The sequence below is a fragment of the Bubalus kerabau genome, chromosome 8, assembly GCF_029407905.1.
Source record: "Bubalus kerabau isolate K-KA32 ecotype Philippines breed swamp buffalo chromosome 8, PCC_UOA_SB_1v2, whole genome shotgun sequence".
Taxonomy (NCBI): Eukaryota; Metazoa; Chordata; class Mammalia; order Artiodactyla; family Bovidae; genus Bubalus; species Bubalus kerabau.
Window position 1 is genome coordinate 34,526,664 of NC_073631.1, and position 22,655 is coordinate 34,549,318.

The following is a 22,655-nucleotide window of genomic DNA, read 5'->3' on the forward strand; positions in this document are numbered from 1 at the left end:
TGAAAGATTAAAAAAAAATTAAAACTGAATTATTTCCTTTAATTGTAACTGTACTTATCGGATCACAAATCTCAAGTGGAAGAGATCATCTTTCATTCATTTACTGAACAAATAGTTACTAAGTTTTATTGTATGCCAGGCCTTTCTCTTGAACTCTGAGCAGACAGCAGTGAAAAAAATCAAAGTTCCTGACGTCATGACGTCATCCCAGCAGTTGACAGGCTATGCCAAATGAACAAACAAGGTAATAACAGTGTTATAAGCACTAAAAGGAAATAAACTGGGGTGGGTAGGAAAATGCTACTATATAGAAAAGATGATAATGGAAGACAACTCCAAGGAGATGACATTGAGCGACATCCAAAATAATCTAGTCCTAACAGCTGCAGCATTAACTGATAATGGCATCTCTTTACCTTCTCTTCTCCGTTCTTTTTTTTTTAATACCTAAGAATTCTGATTTACTCTTCAGTACTCTGATTGCTCTTCAAAGATATTCTTTCTGCCTAGATTGTATTTTATTTTCACTGAATTTACATAAGATATATCACAAAGCAAAAACCAACAATAAAGCTACATGTCACATGAATGCTTGACTCTTCTATGCATTAGAGGGTTATCCTGAAGTTATGTGATTCCCCTTTACAAATTCAAAACATAAGAACTCAACCTTACAAAAGAACAGTTGAGTGACCTAACCCCTACTGCAGTATTAAACTTACTCTGCGGTCACATATGGGCTTCCCTGGTGGTTCAGTGGTAAAGAATCGACCTGCCAATGCAGGAGATGCAAGTTTGATCCCTAGATCAGGAAGATTCCCTGGAGAAGGAAATGGCAGCCACCTCCAGTATTCTTGCCTGGAAAATCCCATGGACAGAGGAGCCTGGTGGGCTACAGTCCACGGGGTTGCAAAAGAGTTGAACACAACTGAATGACTAAACAACAACAACATGGTCACATATAGATACCTCCCAAATTCATAAACCATGATAAAATTAAATTCCTTTTGGAAGGCATATTTTGTCAACATATTTTGGGGAGAAGATCTAAGGATCAATTTGTCAGTGAGGGAAATTACTGCCATGACTCTCATTCTCTGTTGAGAGACACTACTATCTCATTCTTAGACTGAAAGAAAACTTGTGAGATTGTTGTCAACATACTGAATTACAAACCACAAAATGATTATAAAGTCAAATTCCAGTGGGACTGACTGGAGAGACTATTTATTTAGAACTTAAAGTAGGAAAAAAAAATAGATTAACTACCATCATTAGATCATCAGACCAATGAGTAGAAACTAGTTAGAAAAAAAGGGAAACAATAATTTTTCTATTTTTTTAACTTGAGAAATATTTAAAATTCTGTCCAGTTCTATTCCATATCTACTTGGATAAAACATAGACTATGACATAAAACTAACCAATTTCAAAACTTCTTCCTTTTCTGATCTGCTTTTTAAATAGTGAGAGTGGAGGTGAAGAGAAGGCCAGGAGAGCAGAAAAGTGGAAGAATAAGGGAGAAAAGAGAAAATGGAAGAATTATCTATATAGCAATAAGCATTTTTCTTTTCTCATGCTCTTTGAAATTAGCAGCCTTGTAAAGGCTGCATGGCACCCTACTCCAGTACTCTTGCCTGGAAAATCCCATGGATGGAGGAGCCTGGTAGGCTGCAGTTCATGGGGTCGCTAAGAGTTGGACACAACTGAGCGAATTCAGTTTCACTTTTCACTTTCATGCACTGGAGAAGGAAATGGCAACCCACTCCAGTGTTCTTGCCTGCAGAATCCCAGGGTAGGGGAGCCTGGTGGGCTGCCATCTATGGGGTCGCACAGAGTCGGACATAACTGAAGCAACTTAGCAGCAGCAGCAGCAGCAGCAAAGGCTGCATCTTCTCTCCTTTTCCTAAAGAGAATACCATATACAAAACTAGTACTAAAGTTGTTGGAGGAAAAATTATTTCAAATCGGTTGTAAAGGAAGGATGAAGAAGATTTATAAAGGCAGAAAGGTTTACAAATTAAATAATAAGCAGTGAAAAGTCAACTGTAGGTTCCTTCAACAAGGAATGACCTAGTATAAGGTATGCTCTAGAACGAATGTTAACTTCAAACAGGTGGGAAAAAAGAAAGCACGTCTGTGCATCTATAATGAAAAAGTGTGTTCATCACTGGGGCACAATACATAATAGCTGTCCTTAACTGAATGATGACAAAGTGGTATACACTGTGCTAGGAGCCTGTCCTCCCCCTCTCTCTTTTTATTAGTCACAAAAATTAATCCACAGGATGGTTTCTTTGCACAAAGGTGTCCTTAATAGACATAAAACAAGAACAAATCTATTAGGTGATGAGAAGGCTGACTTAGAAATGAGGACTGTTCATACAGGAAAAAACACACAGATCAAGAATCCCTAGCAGTACATATTCAAGTTACTCAGTGAGGTGACTCACCAAGTGAACAAAATCAGGACAGTTGCTTAGACAATGGGGGAGAATTTAACTTATAGCTTAGTATAGTTTTTCATGTTTAATATTTATATTCAACATCAAAAGTCAAGATAAGCCATTTATTAAACACACTGTATTAAAAGAGATGCTCAAAGAAAAGAAAATTATTTTCACAAATTTACAAGACTTAGGCATATACTAATAAAACTTATCTGTAGAATTGGTGGCTATGTTTGCTTTTAGGAGGGTCATATGTACTATTTGGGCTTCCTTGGTGGCTCAGTGGTAAAGAACTCTCCTGCAATGCAGGAGATGTAGGTTAGATCCCTGGGTCAGGAAGATCCCCTGGAGAAGGACATGGCAACTCACTCTAGTATTCTTGCCTGGGAAATTGATGGACAGAGGAACCTGGCGGGCTATAGCCCATAGGGTCGCAAAAGAGCCAGACGTGACTTAGCAACTAAACAACAACAATGTAATATTTAGTACTCAGTTCAGTTCAGTCACTCAGCCATGTCCAACTCTTTGCGACCCCATGAACTGGAGCACGCCAGGCCTCCCTGTCCATCACCAACTCCCAGAGATCACCCAAACTCTTGTCCATTGAGTCGGTACTACAAGATGAAAACCTGTTGACTAAAACTCATTCAATCTAGGTCAATCTAGCCTCCTTTCAGATGTCCCCTTCCAGTGGTCTGTGCACATTACATATGAGGAAAACACAAGCATCAAACTGGCCATCAATCTGAATCAAGAAGCAAAGCTTAGAGTTAACTGAACAGATTTTTGCCCAGTAGAATAGATAAGTGGAGGGTGGGAAGTATCCAGGATTGTTTTAATTACACAACTCATTATAATCAGAAGGTTAAAAATAGAACAGAACACATCTGTCATGGAACCTACATATATTCCAAGAAATTTTTATGACTGTATTATGAATCTGTCCTCTTAGATAGCCTAGTCAATCATTTTGCATAATCATCAACAACAACCAGACTAAGCAGCAATCTGAAACAACTGCTACAGGGCCAAGATGACTTGATTAGCCATAGCACAGTGTGATCACTTGAAAACCTGCATTTGGACTAAGATCAACAGGAAGCTCTTATACTTTAACTATCATAATCACTTAAAACTTATTTATCACCTCAGTTCTATAACCAATTTCCCTTCCCTAGCTATAGACTAGGCTTTGCTTGATTAGATACTGTGTGCTTAGTCGCTCAGTTGTGTCTGACTCGGCAAGGCCATGGACTGTAGCCTGCCAGGCTCCTCTATCCATGGGGATTCTCCAGGTAAGAACACTGGAATGGGTTTCCTTGCAGGTGGACTCTTTACTGTCTGAGCCACCAGGGAAGCCCATAGTAGTGCTTTCTAACTTTTATGTATACATTTTTTAAAAATGTACACCTTAATTAGAATATTTGATAAATGATTAAGGAAATGAGGAATTAAGAGAAATAGATTTGAAATCATGCTATAATAGAGAATCTAAAATAAAAACAAAAGCAAATTAAAAAAGATGGAAATGATAAGTCTGATAGAGATCCTATTATGAATGCTCTGTGCTGTAAGAGTTAGCATTTTTAAATAGTTTTAAGTCTTTTGAATTACATAAATCTCTTTCTTCCTTCATTTTCTTATAGCTGGTGAATATACATATGAGTTTTCTTGTGGTACAGAGTTAATCTAATGCATTTCTACTAAAATATTCTTTGGCCAATATCCTGTAGACAGTTTTAAAGTAATCTGTGTTTCTCTTTGTTTTCAAAATCAGCCCCATTTGTATTCTTAAAAAAGGTTATCTAATTTCCTGGTTAGGTAAACTTGATATACTAGCTATTTTCTACCCAGAAGATAAAAGTAATTATATTAGAAAACAGTCCGTTGGAGTTACACAGGACCTGTGGAGAAGGCGATGGCACCCTACTCCAGTACTCTTGCCTGGAAAATCCCATGGATGGAGGAGCCTGGTGGGCTGCAGTCCCTGGGGTCGCTAAGAGTCGGATACGACTGAGCGACTTTACTTTCACTTTTCACTTTCATGCATTGGAGAAGGAAATGGCAACCCACTCCAGTATTCTTGCCTGGAGAATACCAGGGACGGGGGAGCCTGGTGGGCTGCCGTCTATGGGGTCGAACAGAGTCGGACACGACTGATGCGACTTAGCAGCAGCAGCAGCAGCACATTTTTTTCCTAACTTTGTCATCAGTAATTTCAGTAAAACATCAACAGTGGATCTTATTTAGGAGGCTGTAGTAGAACATCTGCATGCACACACACACGTGCACACACACACAAATCTCCCTGGGTCCTACCACCTAAGACACTGCTTTAGAATAGTGTGTTTTAAGTTCCACAAGTGAAAGTTCCAGCATCGAGTTACCTCTTAAGCCAATGTTTCTGAAGTATTGGTTCTTACACTCATTTTAGTGTGTAACATTTTCACTGGACCATACTGAAATTAGAAATGAGAAGTGCGAAACATCCCACTTTTAACTCAGAAATTTTTGTCCTTGCCTTTCACTCTACCCCTTTTGGGTGTAAAAATATTCTCTTTTCATTAAATAATGTTGATGGAAGATATTTATAACACAATGACTTGACAAAAGAAAAAGTTGGCAACATCATGTAAATACCCACTTCAGCTTTTCTGAAATTTTATAAATCTGTGAAATTCAAAAACCCTGGGCACGTCTGCCTTTAAAATGGTTAAAACAAGAAACATATTAGAAGAATAAGTAATTGAGAGCGATGGCACATTGGTACCATCCTCCAAGGTGCAGGCAATGAAATTATGCTTCACTTCAGGAAACAGTTGAACGGCTCTCTGCTTCTCTATCTTCTCTAATAATCCCCCTGTCTTGTTACCTTCCTCTCCCTCTTGACCTGCATGGTTTTCTATCCTAATCAACAGAATCAATTTATGGTTTTTGTTTTGTTTTGACTTGATTTTTAAGTATTGCTCTATGCACCCTCCCTCTAATTAACTGCCCAAAGCTACATTTTCTAAGTTTGCCAAATCTAAAATTATTTTACAAGTTCTTGAATTCTATATTTTCCCTTATTTACTTGAATTACAAAGGGCATTTTCTCTATCTTGTTTTTCTTAAAAAAAAAAAAAGAAGAAAGGCAGGGTTTTCCTGGTGGTTCAGTGATTAGGACTCAGTACTTTCACTGCTGAGGCCGTGGGTTCAGTCCTGAATGGGGAACTAAGATCTCACAAGCCTCACAGCACAGCCAAAAAAAAAAGGTAACATGTTCAACACAGAAAATTTAGAGAATGACAGAAAATCACACAGGAAAAAAATTACAATAAACTATAATTCCACCAAGTAGACATAACTACTGTTAATACTCTGGTCATATTCAGTCAATGTTGAAATCACACCATATATACTATCATTAAATATTCTTTTAAATCAGAAGTCTTGAATATTTGCATATATTAATACCCAATAATTATCATAATTTACTTAACCAAGTTCTTGGCTAAATTTTTTTTTAGCAAGAAAAGTTTAAAAACCAGTATCTCCTACTTATTTCTTGGTACTAAATTAGAACACAATAAAAATAACTAGATAAGATAGATAAAAAGCAAACAAAACAGAAACCATGTCAAAAACTGAAAGGTCATAACAGTTCCATACTTTTAATTATATAGTATAAGCCTTTTCTCATCAAAATTTTCCACTGAATTGTTATTCAGTTTTACCCTCTTTGTTGTGTTTTCTGCGACTTCATTGTGTCTTTAGAGAGCTTTCTGTATGCTGACTAGGTGGAGCTCCATATTAACTTATTTAGTGTTTCAAACAAATGATTAAACAAAAAATAACATAGATATGTAACAAACAAGCAATACTAGATGCATATATTTCAACACTAAAAACATTTGAATTTACCTTGAACAAATTTGACACAGTGATTGAAGAGAAACACGGGGCATATAGGTTAAGGCAGCATTGTAACACAACAAAAGGAATGTCAACACTTCAAACCTAAAAACAAACCCAAAGAGTATTTACAAATCTTGAAAATTCCAAGAAGTCAACTATAATTAAGCAAGCACTGGGGAGGGATATTGTGTTACAGAACAGACCTGTCCAATATAATCACACCAACAACAATACAAAATCAAAAAGAAAAAGAAGTAACAGTCATACGAAAATTACCTTAAAAATTCAACGCTCCAGATGACATCTGAAGCAAAGTGTCTAAGTGACAAATAGGGAATATGGGGTGTCTCTCTTGTATGAAATGACTCAACATTTTAAAACTTGTTATACATAACTCATTAAACATTATTTATAAATTACTGAAATAATTTCTTTAGAAGTCAGCATGGTAGAATAGTAGGTCATGTCTCCACAGTATACCTATTCTGTGCTGTCAGCATCTCTCTCTGGGGGTGAGGTCCACTGTACACAACTTTTGACAAACCATGCTGGGATAGGGCGCTCTCCGTCAGAGCCATGGACCCAATGCTGGAAGGCTAAAGACAAAGACATGTGAATAAAGAAAAAGCCATTCTGTTTAAGGTGTGGTATTAGAATACATATAACCAATATATATATTTAGAATGACTGCTATAAACATCATATATCTTAGAAATATTCAGATTGCCTACTAAGTATGCTGCTCAAAGATTTAACAAATAACTAAAAACAAACCACAAATAGAAATACAAAATAGTTTAACTTCAAAAATTCTACCCCAGAAATACATAATTCACACACACACATAAAATCTAATCTTATTCATCAGATAAAGGGAAAAATATTCAAAATTAATACTTTTAATAGATCTTTTACAATCAGGTTTTAGTTTAAACTTCAATGATTTTGATTTCCCATTTACTTTGGGAATAGCAACATACTTTGTATGAAATTTTACACTCTTTAAGGTATTAGCGAACTGATCAAATTTTTCAACTCAATAACCAACCAAACCCTAATTTACAGCAACTGCAAATCTTAGGACCAATAAACTTACTTTGATAAAAATGTAACTTACTTCATGATATACAGATGGTTTGGATAAAGATGGAATCGTAAAACTCAATACTTTACTATGTCCCTGTTTGTCAACTATTTCCTACAAACAAAAGAAAGTAAAAGAAAATGTCTCACAATATTTATTTTTTACATATAAATTTAAATATTTATTTTTTACACATAAATTGTTAGTGAAAAAAAAAAAGACCTGAAAAGAAAGAAATTTTAAAGTCAACTAAAATCTTAAACTATGATAATCCATTATTCATAAACATTAGGAGTTAACTGTCTCCTTAAAATGTAAGTAACGTAGTTTTAAGGCTGAAATGCAGATGTCTTAATTATCATTGATTTTTCTCATGTAAAAAGTTCCATTTTCTAAATCAATTAACATAGTCCTAAAACATATTACAAAATGACCCTTAAATTATTTTTCCATTTAAAAAAAGTACAAACCTTAAGTATCTATCTAGAATATTGTACCATTTAATATACAAACATTATCAGTAATGCAAACTATATATTAAATCAATGGTGTGAACTCTGGAGACAGTCCAGATTTTATATAATTATTGGTGGTAGATCTTAGTTTAAATCTTTTCTCCAAACTTTGTGAAGGTCACAACAATTTATAGACAGCGGCTTTTAAGTTTAAAAAATTAAAAATTTAACACTGATATTTTCAAATATTTCCATAAAAATTTAAATGGTCTGATTTTTAGTCTCCAATCAGTAAAAAATGTGTATTTACATAATTGTATGTATGCCCATACAGGCTTTAGCCTCCATAAGGTTATTTTGGGGAGAATGAGCTATGAGTCATCTGATGTAATAAAAAACAAACATTAGCTCTACTAAAATGAAAAACAGTTGCTATTGTGTATTCATTTTTGCTGCTATTCAGCTTTTAAAACATTTTGTTAACTCCATTAAATACAAACCAAATTGTAAACCCCTAGAAGAAGAGCTTCAATGCATCCGCTGCTGTGCACATTTCTGCTTGCGGAGACAGCAAGGTAGCACCAAATCAGTTCTGGAAGAAACTGCAGCGTAAATCGAAGCAACTGCTCCTCTCCACTGCGATAGAATTCAAAGAGCTGGTGACAGACAGGTTCCAACAACTGGAAGAAAGACAAAACATTAACTGAAGGATTGGCCTGTATTTGAATGACACTGATATATAAAACATAAAAGCATTTTCCTGATTGGTAACTACTGAAATATGCAAACATTTCCATTTTTGGCAGCAAGACTATTCACAGCTAAGCTAGTTAGTACGCCTATGAATTCTAGTGGAAGGCCAAACTGCAAGGTTAAGTGTATACGCAAGTACTCGGTAAAGTTTTAAAACATTCTGTAACTCCAAAGTAGTATTGTTATTAAAACTATATCTTTTTAACTTCCTGAAATAAATAGGTTGTGAAGAATTTTCTTCCTTAATATCCTTCCAGATAAAACATGCCAATATACAAATGACTGGCTACTGAGTTGGAGAAATTGAAATGGGAATGCTAGGTAGTTACTGTCACATGACCTTCCTGAGCTTATAATTAGGTAGCATCTGACTGCAATGACTGGTATGTAGAGTAGCTGAATAATATAAAGCCCCTAGATCTACTTTCTTACTGTAACCATGATTAATTGCCCCTAGATAATCTAAACACCTCTGTCATTTTGTTTTAGACATGATTTGGACTTACTGATAACCATTTTTCTCCCAACACCCCCACAGGTATTCAGTTAAGAGAAATGAATGTATCTTTAAAGCATATACAATAATCACACACAGGTCACTTACAAATATGTCAAGAGATTCACAGGGCTATTTTTCAAACAGGCTATTATTAGTTTCAGTGAATGGGAGTCCATTCACTTCCCCAACTTACACAATAGATTTACATCAACTTAAGAAACAGATTTTCTACTACAAATAAGTGGAATGAACAGAAACTGATTTAAAGTGGATGCCTTGATTTCAAAAAAGTTCAATATGTAAACTTCATACAATTAAAGTCAGAATTATTTATGCAAGGTAAAGAAAAAGTTATACTTTAATAAACATCGACAAAAAAAATAAACATTGACAAAATTGGTCTTTCCTACTGAAATACTATCTTCTTACAGTTAAAGAAACATTTTTCCACTCTCAAAATGGTTGTTAGAGGGCAACAGGTGTCCAATGTGGCGTGGCAAAGATAACAGAAACAGAAGGGTCAGGGCAAAGTAACGCCACTCAAAGACTGCGAGAAAAGTTTTTAGGGTAGGAATTAATTTGGAAGAATGAAGAGGCGGGTAGTGGAAGAAAGACTGTTATGGGAATGTTTAGCTTTCAGACTGGAGTTTTAAAAATTTCTTTGTGGACCAGTGCCAATAATCTGGTAAATTATGGTGTGACATCACTCATCTCTAAATACCCAGGAAATCTTTGATTAAATCAATTAATATAGTCTAACAAATATTTGCAAACTTATAAAACTTTATGCTGAAAATTTATTTGATAGTCTGCATGAGCACATAATCAATTTTAATCAAAACACTCCAGTCTTTTAAATTCATTTAACATCTAAAACAGAGTTTTGATTTATGAAAGCAGAACCAAATGAAGATAGATTAAAAAGGGATGTAGCAGTTACACATTGCAATAAGATTAGATGAAATTAAGTATATCAAACCACTAGAGATAAATACCAATATTTATCAGGGTTTTACACTTGCAAAGTACTTTCATATATGTAAATCCATTCAATTCCCACAATACTAGGACGCAATGTCTTTACCCTAACAATGTATTCTTTCTACATAAGCAAATTGAGACAAAGAAGCTACCGAAACCAAAAATAATCACACAGTTCAGGAAGGCCAGACTGAAGCCAAGGCTTTTTAACTACTTCATAAACATACCTGAAAAATGTCAGAAAAGAATAAGACAACATACAATGTGGGAAACACAGGCAGTGTTGGACTTATTTAACCTGATTATATTTGAGACAAATAATGGGGCATTAGAATATGCTGCATTCCTAGTGTCTTGCTCAAATTTTTTAATGTATTTTCTCAAGGAAACATTACTAAACTTGATTGGGTAGGTTTTACAATACTATTAAGAGAGAATTGTACTTCAAGTATTAATATATTTTGATATGTTAAATGGTCTTCTATAGTCTAATCATCATGTACCTTCTTTCCCTTCTAAAATACATTATGAATTCTGTAACAACTGAGTTACAAATGAATTTTTACAATCATCCACTCATAAATAAGAAGCTGTATCTTAAGAGAATTTTAATGGTAATAAGAAATGTACCATAAAATGCCTTTAAATGACTAAAGAAGATGGAAAAAGCTAAGTTTGGGTAAATTTACAAGAGAATTTTCCAAACTTTTTTTTTTCATTGAACAATTACTGAGAATATAAGGATAGGACAAAGATACAGAGAAGTTGGAGGGGACTAATATTTAGGTGCCAGTAGCCAGGGAACTGACTTCTCACTCTGGGCTCCCTATGTTTAAAACACCAAAAAGATTTCATGTGGCTCTTTCAAAAAAAAAAAAAAAACAGCTGGCTTCCTAACAAACCTAAACATTTTTAGCCTCTAATCCTATGCCTATCTTAAAGCTACAGTCAATTAAAAGCACCAGTCAAGAAAACTTCACTTTATCCATAAACTGCCTCTTTACAGTTTCTTGAGCCTGACTCACATACCTACCTCAGGGCCTTTGCACTGACTATTTCCTCTCTGGAAAGCTCTTGCCCCCAGTTTTATTTTCTTGTTCGAATTCATTCAGACCTTAATTCAACCATCACCTCCTCAGTCCCAACACATAGTTCCCGTACTCTGCTTTATTATCTTCATAGTTTTACCACTAACATTTTATTATACATTTAGGTATTTGTTTAATGTTTATCTCACCTACCAGAATATAAGTTCTAATCTATAAGATAAAGAAGTTATTCTACTTTGTACATTTCTAAGTGATTTCTGACACATTATATGTGTTCAATGAATATTTATCAAATGAATTTAACCACATAATGAAAAGGTACTACTTCTAAAAACCCAAATACCAAATTTTCCAGATTTCAAATAAAGTAGAATCAACATTTCAAATTTCAAAAATGCCAACAGACAATGACATCAAGTTTTTAGGAATACTATATCTCCACATTAAGATACAAAATATTCTAAAGAGCAAAAGGAGACTCTTTGTGACCCCCATGGACTACACAGTCCATGGAATTCTCCAGGCCAGAATACTGGAGTGGGTAGCCGTTCCCTTCTCTAGAGGATCTTCCCAACCCAGGGATCAAACCCAGGTCTCCCACATGGCAGGCGGATTCTTTACTAGCTGAGCCACCAGGGAAGCCTGAAAGTAGATCACACAGTTATATCTGAGAAGTACTTCTGAGTACATTTTTTTAAGACTGAGTTTTCTTTTTAAGAATACAGGATACACACTGTCTTTACCACATTTATCAGGCTAAAAAATAGATTATTTGCTTTTATCTGCATCCCATGCATTTTTATTTTCCTCACCATTTCCAATCCTTATCTATTTCTAACTATGAATGGTGGGATTTACAAGCACCAGAATGTGGGAGTACAGTTCACTTTATCACTTTCAAACTAAATTTGCTATCTAAAAATGCAAAGGAAATGCAGGAGAGGGGAAGGCAGAGAAAAGAAACAAGGGCTGGGAAAAACTTATCACCAGAACCAAACTACTAGCTACTCAAATTTCTTGCATTTTCTCAGGCCTCCATATACTATTCCCTTCAGCTTGCAATGTCCTTTTACTTTCTACACCTGGAAAATGTGTGCAAATCCATCTGGACTCAGTTAAGCATTGCTCTGAAAGTATGTATTTACTTATTTTCTCCCTTTCCTCTTTTGGGACATAGGCCATGTGCATCTTTGATTTTCTGTTGCCTAGCACTGCAGCTGACACATAACGGACACACAAATATTTGCTGAATGAATAAATGAATGCAGTGACCCAGGCTCTCCAAGGTTATCCCCACAGATGGAGAGACAGACAGACACATACATACATAATACATAGAAAGAGGAGCAGCAGCATGTTCAGAGATGGCTTTGGAATATGGTAATCCTAATTCTTGGCCTAGGAGATGATACATTGGAGCTCATTTTATCATAATTTTTTTTATTCTGCCATTTTTCTGAATATAAAGTATTCTTACCTCTCTATTCATTTCTCAAAAGGAATCAGTTAAACACTGCAAAATATATATTACAGTTTTTAAAACTCTACTTTTACTACTTTTTAAATATATGTATTATATTTCACAACAAGAAATTAAAAATCAATCAAATGAAAACTACTAGCAGGATGAACTCTGAGAGTACTTACCTCACTTTGTGGCTCCTGGATAACTTTATAGAGAGATGAAACTAAAGAACTCTTTTCCTTCAAATTTGTAGCATAATTTGGTAAAGATGTTTCTGGTAGTGTCTAAACAAATTTAAAAAATACACTTTACTTTTATGAAATGTCCCAAATAGGTAAATCCAAATACAGAAAGCAGATTGTCAGAAACTGGGAGAGGGGGAATTGGGAAGAGGAAGAACTGAGAGTGACTAACTAGATACAGATTTTTTTGGGGGGGGTGATGGAAATATCCTAGGCTTAGATGATGGTGTTAATGGCACAACATTTTAAAACCAGTAAAAACCTCTGTATTTCACCTGAAAACAGTGAATTTTTCATTATGTGAATAATATCTCAAAAAAATGGTAAAAATAAAACAAAAGATACAGTTAATCTTCAACATCAACAGGGATGCAAATTAATATCAACACTGCATCTTTGATCATAGTTTGGAGTTGGAAATAAGAATATGAATCATTTGTAAAGCCAGAGATACATTTTTTGTAGCAACATACAACTTACCAATCTCATTAACAGTATTTTATCCTGTTTCTTAATAAACATGTTATATAAGGATCTAATGTTTCAAACCTTAAAGCCACAGATCATCTGTTAAGTAAGACTGTTCTCCTTTACAGAACTGGGGGGAAGTTTTTACTTCTTGGAATGGAGAAAAAGATAGCTACACTACCAACAAATTTTCCTAATGCCATTTAAAATCTCAACAACTAACCACAGTTTGGCAGGGTCACCCTTTCAGAAAGGACACCATGACCAGAAAGGAATGGGAAGAGATAAAACTCCAGTAGTAAGTCAGACACTTTTGGGTAAAGGTAGTGGGGAAATCTGAAAAAAACAAAAAAAACTTCATAACAAATGATAAAAACCTATCCTTCTAGAGTATGGCCTTCTTTAACAACTTCTGTCTTCCAAGTCTTTATTTTTTCCTAGGAAAAGTATTTCTATCAATCAACCAACTAATGAACAATGTTTATCCTGCAGCAGATACAATGTCTCATCTCAGTTCAGTTCAGTTCAGTCGCTCAGTCATTCTGACTCTTTGCAACCCCATGAATCACAGCACACCAGGCCTCCTTGTCCATCATCAACTCCCAGAGTTTACCCAAACTCACGTCCATCAAGTCGGTGATACCATCCAGCCACCTCATCCTCTGTCATCCCCTTCTCTTCCTGCCCCCAATCCCTCCCAGCATCAGGGTCTTTTCCAATGAGTCAACTCTTCGCATAAGGTGGCCAAAGTATTAGAGTTTCAGCTTCAGCATCAATCCTTCCAATGAACATCTAAAGGACTGATCTCCTTTAGGATGGACTGGTTGTATCTCCTTGTCTCAAGGCAAGAATACTGAAGTGGTTTGCCATTCCCTTCTCCAGTGGACCACATTCTGTCAGACCTCTCCACCATGACCCATCCATCTTGGGTGGCCCCACACGGCATGGCTTAGCTTATTGAGTCAGACAAAGCTGTGGTCCGTGTGATACTTTGCTTCTAATGTCTCAAGATACTGGTAACTGTAAGATATACATTATTTCTTCCATGTCCCATATCCTAGTATTTTATGATTTAAAATGGGTTATGGTTAGTGTATATAGGTAAATGTGTGCATAAATAGACATAGAAAATTAAACAGCATATTTATAATAAGGATATTTGATTCATTTTAACTTTACTGTGAATTCCTCAAAGGCAAGACCTATCTTATCTGTTCATCCACAGCATTCAGCACAAGGCCTTGTACTCAAATCTTTGCTGCAGACATTATATAATAGATGAACAAAATAAGAAATAAATACTGTCACTGTTACTCTTCAGTAGATTCTTGAAAAACAGGTCACATTTCACCTTAGGATATATAAGTGAATAGACTATTTTTTTAATTTGATAGGACAGTTTTGTTTACCAGAATGGTTAAGTAAACGTGAACTATCCGGTAACCTTCCACCATTCTTTGGGTGGGGAGGAGAGAGTTTCACTGCAACTGCTTACATAAAGAGGAGATTAGGGCTTTCTTCAATATTTCAAAAGCATGTAACAAAAGATCTCCAGGCAACATTCCATTTCTGTTACTTGATCAACAGTAACCTAATACTGGTGGAATTTATATAAAAGGGAGTAACTGTCAAATAAACAACAGATGTCTAATTGCCTGGATAATGAACCCAAGCTGTATATGCAAAACACATTAATGTGTGTGTGCACATGTGTGCACATGTGTATCTAAACATAAAACTTCAAACTAAGTGAATTGAAAAATAAATCTTAAAAAATGATTAGTGAATAAAAAGATTTTTACATGCACTATCTAGCCTAAAACTGAAAGTCATTAAAAGTGTGAATTACAATTTTTAATTATGTACCAATTAACCCTCATGAGATAAAACGTTTTTTGTGAAACAGCCAAAAGTAAAAAGACAGTTCTTTTCCAAAAAGACAAGTTCTAGAAAATATTCTGGGCCTAGGCTACTACTGTTAAATGAGAGGAAAGGTCTCCTAAAAATTCGTGAGGTATTACATTTTAGTACAATTCTGTCGTTATTTCATTTTGTGAATGTGAAAAAAGTTAACTTTTGTCAACAGAAGGAGAGAAAATACAATTGCTGTGTTTATGAACAGTACTTTGAAAACCTTAATATCTAAAAGAGCCTATGGATTTAAATACCATTACAACAAACCTTTAAATTTACATTGTACTAGTTCAAAGGTACTGGCCTTCTTAAATACTAGTTAAGTTTTCTCACTTTGAAAAATGCAGAACTAGAGACAAAAGAAGTAATAATGGGATAACATGGTAGAAATTAGTCTTGGCAAAATTTGAAGAAGACAGATGCTTCATATTAAAGTATCATTTGGCAGATGGCTTTTATAAAATGTAAGGAAGTGATACAAGTTAGATGGAAGAGAATTAATGAAGATGGACAGATGGATAGAGAACCAATAAATAAAACAACTCTGACCAACAACATTACACGTAAGACTAGATTTTGAGTCACATATTCTGATTCAGTGACTACCAGAAAATAAAAAAATCTGCTATATAAATCTACACATAACATTAAGAAAAACACAATACAATCTGTAAGATAACATTTTACAAATTAGTATTTGAAATATAGAAATTGAACTAACAACTCATGAAATCTTAAAATAATGAAGTCTGAGTCTAATCACTTTGTTGGTATCTGCTGCTGCTGCTGCTAAGTCGCTTCAGTCGTGTCCGACTCTGTGAGACCCCACAGACAGCAGCCCACCAGGCTTCCCTGTCCCTGGGATCCTCCAGGCAAGAACACTGGACTGGCTTGCCATTTCCTTCTCCAATGCATGAAAGTGAAAAGTGAAAGTGAATGTGAAGTCGTGTCCAACTCTTAGCAACCCCATGGACTGCAGCCTACCAGGCTCCCCAGTCCATGGGATTTTCCAGGCAAGAGTATTGTAGTTGTTGGTATACTAAGAGAATATTAATGAAGGCCCAAAGCTGGAGTAGATGCTAGTTTGTCCAAAGGCAAAAAAGAAAAAAAAAAAAAAAAAGCACAAAGCAAACTACATTATCCTGTGCATTTGAGAGAATGCTGAGTGAGGTTATGAGTCTGGGAGTTCAGGCTGCACCCATGGAAAAGTGTAGAGCTAAAATCATCTTCACACACCACCTATTTCAGTTTTCCTGGTGAGGATATTGAGACCCAAAGAAGTTATGCGATTTGTCCAACACTGTAAAACCAGAGGAAAATTTTGACTTCTCCATCTCAAGTACCCTGTACCACTTACTTTATCAATCATGATGACCTGGCTTATTAGCACCACGGTTATTAATTTAAACAACCAAGCAGAAACTCAGATAGAATGACAGATAAATAATCTCTAAATTTTATTTCTTAAAATTTTTAACCAAAATATGTAACTAACATAACAAATCATTTCAAAAGACAAGATACTTTAATTTTAAAAGTAAGAGATTTGTTCTTATGTACTTTCCTGTCTTCTATTATTTTTAGTATGTTGCTAACTTTGTCTGGTAACCTTAACCTCTTTACCAAACATAAACAGAGCTGAATTCAATGCACATTCAGTTCAGTTCAGTTCAGTCGCTCAGTCGTGTCCGACTCTTTGCGACCCCATAAATCGCAGCACACCAGGCCTCCCTGTCCATCACCAACTCCTGGAGTTCACTCAGACTCACGTCCATTGAGTCAGTGATGCCATCCAGCCATCTCATCCTCTGTTGTCCCCTTCTCCTCCTGCCCTCAATCCCTCGCAGCATCAGAGTCTTTTCCAATGAGTCAACTCTTCGCATGAGGTGGCCAAAGTACTGGAGTTTCAGCTTTAGCATCATTCCTTCCAAAGAAATCCCAGGGCTGATCTCCTTCAGAATGGACTGGTTGGATCTCCTTGCAGTCCAAGGGACTCTCAAGAGTCTTCTCCAACACCACAGTTCAAAAGCATCAATTCTTCGGTGCTCAGCCTTCTTCACAGTCCAACTCTCACATCCATACATGACCACAGGAAAAACCATAGTCTTGACTAGACAGACCTTTGTTGGCAAAGTAATGTCTCTGCTTTTGAATATGCTATCTAGGTTGATCATAACTTTCCTTCCAAGGAGTAAGCATCTTTAATTTCATGGCTGCAGTCACCATCTGAAGTGATTTTGAAGCCCAAAAAAAGAAAGTCTGACACTGTTTCCATTGTTTCCCCATCTATTTCCCATGAAGTGATGGGACCAGATGCCATGATCTTCGTTTTCTGAATGTTGAGCTTTAAGCCATCTTTTTTACTCTCCTCTTTCACTTTCATCAAGAGGCTTTTGAGTTCCTCTTCACTTTCTGCCATAAGGGTGGTGTCATCTGCATATCTGAGGTTATTGATATTTCTCCCGGCAATCTTGATTCCAGCTTGTGCTTCTTCCAGTCCAGCGTTTCTCATGATGTACTCTGCATATAAGTTAAATAAGCAGGGTGACAATATACAGCCTTGACATACTCCTTTTCCTATTTGGAACCAGTCTGTTGTTCCATGTCCAGTTCTAACTGTTGCTTCCTGACCTGCATACAAATTTCTCAAGAGGCAGATCAGGTGGTCTGGTATTCCCATCTCTTTCAGAATTTTCCAGTTTATTGTGATCCACACAGTCAAAGGCTTTGGCATAGTCAACAAAGCAGAAATAGATATTTTTCTGGAACTCTCCTGCTTTTTCCATGATCCGGCGGATGTTGGCAATTTGATCTCTGGTTCCTCTGCCATTTCTAAAACTAGCTTGAACATCAGGAAGTTCACGGTTCACATACTGCTGAAGCCTGGCTTGGAGAATTTTGAGCATTACTTTACTAGCATGTGAGATGAGTGCAATTGTGCAGTAGTTTGAACATTCTTTGGCATTGCCTTTCTTTGGGATTGGAATGAACACTGACCTTTTCCAGTCCCGTGGCCACTGCTGAGTTTTCCAAATTTGCTGGCATATTGAGTGCAGCACTTTCACAGCATCATCTTTCCGGATTTGAAATAGCTCAACTGGAATTTCATCACCTCCACTAGCTTTGTTCGTAGTGATGCTTTCTAAGGCCCACTTGACTTCACATTCCAGGATGTCTGGCTCTAAGTCAGTGATCTCACCATCATGATTATCTGGGTCACAATTCAAAATAATTTTCAGAAATGACTACCATATTAACCAAAAAATAGGAAATATCTTCCCTTATACTTGACAAAAATGTGTATCATTTATTATATCAAATTGACTATATTTACTTTTGGATGGTTAGGGGAAAGTTAAATAACTTTTCAGTTCATGGGGTCCAGGATTTTACTTCTATTCTCTCAATGAAAAAGCTTCCTTCCCAGGAATGGAAGAGAATAAACAAACAGATGATAAGGGAAGAGAATTAGCCATAACTTTCAATTATTTGCCTTAATAGTTGACTCCTCCCCTATGTTCTCCATCCTTCATCATGCCCTCTTGCCACAACTCCCATATTATAAAATGGTTTAATGGCTATATTTCCTTTTGCAAATTTTACTTCACCATTAAACATAAGAACATCCCAGAAGTGGTAGTCAGCTGTTAAACGACAATTTTCATCAACTTGCCAAAAAAATCATGATAATGAACCATATTAAACTTTCATGAAACAGAAAAAAAAAAAAGCTTAAAAACACAAAGACAACTTATGTAAGAAAAAAAGGCACACACCAGATTTATTCAAATTGTTAGAATATGTAGATGGCACTACATGCAGTCTATACACAGTGCACTTCTATAAGTGCATGCATAACTACACCACTCTATGAATTAGGGGATCCACAGAAAGATAATTTATGACTACAAAAGCTGACAAAATGAAAATCTCTGTCATTCATCAGGATGAGATAACAACAACGGCTACGGCCAGCTACAAAATTAACAGGAAACATTGCTTCTCTCAAGGACACACTACAGCTGAAAAGTGTCATAAAAACCTCCATTAAAAAAAAATAATTTAGTTTTTAATTGAAGGATAATTGCTTTACAGAATTTTGTTGTTTTCTGTCAGACATCAACAAGAACCAGCCATAGGTATATATATGTCCTCTCCTTCTTGAATCTCCATTTTTGAATGACTTCTGTATTCTTACTCAGTGAGAAGCTTTGTTACCTAAAATCACAGATGTCAAAAGTTTTGCTCTTTAAACACGTATTGATAAGAATGAAACATCCCACGCTTGCCTGGAGGATGTGAGTCACCTAGATACAGAGAACCAGGCTTCAGATAAGGGGTTTCTGAACCCAACATTCCACCCAGATGTTAACTTTGTAGTTTCTAAAGACAACATGACCATGGGTCCACTTCACAATCCAGGTCTGATTTTACCCCATTACACATAGCTCTGCTTTGTCTTGAGCCTATCAAAATACTATTTCATTTAAATTTCATCGGAACACCTTAAATTTTTTATTTATTTTTTTGTTTGGTGAGATGCCTACACACTACCTATTGTATGGTGTCCCTCATTGCAACAAGCTAATAACTCTGACTTTTGTCCAAGGTCTTGGGCTAATCGAGCTGGACCAAAAAAAACAAAAAAACAAAAACCAAAGTGCCAGCCCAAACTTTCCATTCCTGTGGTTCCTGATAGGAAGCTCACATAATTATGTGCAACAGTGAGAAAAAGAAGACAAAAAGAAGGCTATTGTTTAGTCGTTAAGTCGTGCGACTCCTTGGTCTACCACACACCAGGGTCCTCTATCTATGGGATTTCCCAGGCAAGAATACTGGAGTGGGTTGCCCTTTCTTTCTTCAGGGGATCTTCCCGACCCAGGGTTTGAACCCATGTCTCCTACATTGGCAGGTGGATTCTTTACCACTGAGCCACCAGGGAAGCTCCAGTTAACTGGTTAAAGAAACATAATTTTAGCTATCATAGAGAAGAGTTCATAAGATAACCAAACAGAGGTATTGTTTTTATTTTTCATCCACTAACCAAAAGTTATATACTCCTTTACAGGCACTGGGTTAGCCAACTAAAGAAAGATGCACTGATAGAAAGTTGTGCAAGTATCTTCCCATCTTCTCATCATTGTTGATCATGTCCATTTCCCCTGCTGCCCCAAATTGGGAGAAACCTTTCAACCGTGAATTGTTCATGGTGGTTAGGGAGAGTGACATCAACTTTCAGAGACTTTAACCATTCTTGTGATGTTGCCATAAAAGGGAGAAGACAAACCTTTAAACCGCCTGGCAAAAAAAGAGTCAATTTCCTCAGAAAGATGATTGCTGCTACTGCTAAGTCACTTCAGCCGTGTCTGACTCTGTGCGACCCCATAGACAGCAGCCCACCAGGCTCTCCCGTCCCTGGGATTCTCCAGGCAAGAACACTGGAGTGGGTTGCCATTTCCTTCTCCAGAAAGATTATTATGTGTAATTAATTCAACAATAAGTTTTTTGGAATATTCTTTTGCTTCCACAGATATTTAGCTTTTTAGTCATTAAAAAAGAAAGCCACTGGAATTTAAAACTCAGATAAAACTTCTTTGGAATATAGTTATTATAGTAAAACAGTAAATATTACCTTAAACTCCGACAACCATTCCTCCACAACCCCTTTCTCTGAAGTGAACATCTTTCCACATCTGTTCTAAATCTTCAACCTGAAAATTAACATAGAAAAATGCTAAAATTTTGAATACATTTTCTTTATAGTCAGATTACCAAGGATAGAAGTAATCCTATAAAATTTAGCTACTTTTTTATTGAGAAATTAAAACAGTTTCAAACATAAATTACTGAGTTAATATAAAAAACCAATGTGCACAAACAGTATTGAAATGCAAGAATCATGACAAAAGTATAAATGATTATAACATAATAAAATTAGCTCTACAATTTTCACTCAGCTTTTAGTAAGTAATGTCAGCTGCAAAACATACTGGACATTTTTCCTTAGTTTAAATTAAATAATTCCAAAGAGATAAGGCAACTTAAGAAAACATTTTAAAATTGTGAAAATATAAAAAGACACGCATCCAAACTTGACTTTGTAGAAAACATTAAAGTAATTTAATTTGCTTATATTTCAGTTCTTTAGTACAATAACTATCTAGGCAAGCCACTTGGTTTCCTGGAAGCTTAATATTCATAAAACAGAAGTAAAAGTGGTAATATCCAAGATAATGACAATATGCAACAATAGCTATTCAGAAGGCTGGAATTTACTTAAGTATAAATAAGAAAAAAGGGAAGTTAAAGGAAATGCAAAACAAATTTATCTCAAGCAAAACTTCTGTCAAAGTACAATATAGTTTTCTTCATACCTCCATCTATAAAAGAGTGGACTGTTTCTTGAGGGAAAACTTTATTAGTTCTATCTGAATTTGCTAAACTCCTAAGTCAGGCACAAACCCTGCATTAGACTTCTTAATTTTCATCAGAATTATTATGTAAGAAGAAACTGAGGCAAAATTGACAGAAACTGAATCTTGATTCTATTCTTACTTGTAGTATAAACTTGGGCAAGTTATTTGCCTTCCTTTCTTCATTCATGAAATGGGAAAAACCACAATACATACTTTCAAATGATTATTGTGAAAATTAAATGAAAAAATGTAAATAAAAGCACCTGGCAATAAAAGTGTTGTTTTACTATGCAATACTATTACTGAAGACTATTAACTCATACAACTTTTGCTTAGTTGTCTATCCAAGTATACAGATACATCTTAAATAAACAACACAGGTTTACAAAGAATACATTCTAATGTTTCTGTTGTCTAATTTCTATTAAAAATGGTTAAGAAAATACATATATTCATTGATTCATTTACTCATACATAAAGAATTACTTGAGAGATATGCATTTTACTTTTTTAGGATTAAAAATTAGCCCTTTTATTATTCTAAATTTTATCCTTGGATCAAGCCAAACTATTAAAAAACCATATTATCTGTACCATATTATTCATTTTATAGTACTGTTCATTCACATAAACCAGGCTTTGAGTTTATGCCCAAAATGTTATGAAAACGCTGCTTGATCATATGTTATCCCCTTGGAAATCCAAAAGAGCAAAAAATTCACATCTTCAGTTTTCAATACCATGAAAAATTCTCCTTTAGAGTAACTGGTTTGCTTTTATATTATGGATACTGTGAATCTCCCAGCAGATTCTCTTTGCTTTGATTTTAATAAAATGGGAGTCAAAGTTTCTACCCTAACTCTCTCCACAAAAAAGCTGGCTAGGATTAATTTTATTTATAATGTTATATATCACACATTCCCTTATTTTGTTCCTACCTAGATCTACTTTTTTTTTTAATCCTGTTATACACATTTGTATA

General features: G+C 35.5%; 1 protein-coding gene across 10 annotated transcripts in view; it reads right to left on the minus strand.

The window, feature by feature from the left end:
- HYCC1 (hyccin PI4KA lipid kinase complex subunit 1) overlaps positions 1 to 22,655 on the minus strand; it is an 85,583-nt gene that overhangs the window by 31,131 nt on the left and 31,797 nt on the right. For 7 of the 10 annotated variants that reach the window (XM_055589991.1, XM_055589990.1, XM_055589993.1 and 4 more), the window contains 6 exons: positions 20,890 to 20,968; positions 12,816 to 12,917; positions 8,387 to 8,566; positions 7,465 to 7,545; positions 6,828 to 6,943; positions 6,354 to 6,449 (listed from right to left, as the gene is read on the minus strand). In XM_055589991.1, coding sequence (XP_055445966.1) covers positions 6,354 to 6,449; positions 6,828 to 6,943; positions 7,465 to 7,545; positions 8,387 to 8,566; positions 12,816 to 12,917; positions 20,890 to 20,940 — 626 coding nt within the window. In that variant the 5' untranslated portion in view covers positions 20,941 to 20,968. The remainder of the gene's footprint in view (positions 1 to 6,353; positions 6,450 to 6,827; positions 6,944 to 7,464; positions 7,546 to 8,386; positions 8,567 to 12,815; positions 12,918 to 20,889; positions 20,969 to 22,655) is intronic. The other 3 variants (XM_055589996.1, XM_055589995.1, XM_055589997.1) reach the window with 1 other exon arrangement.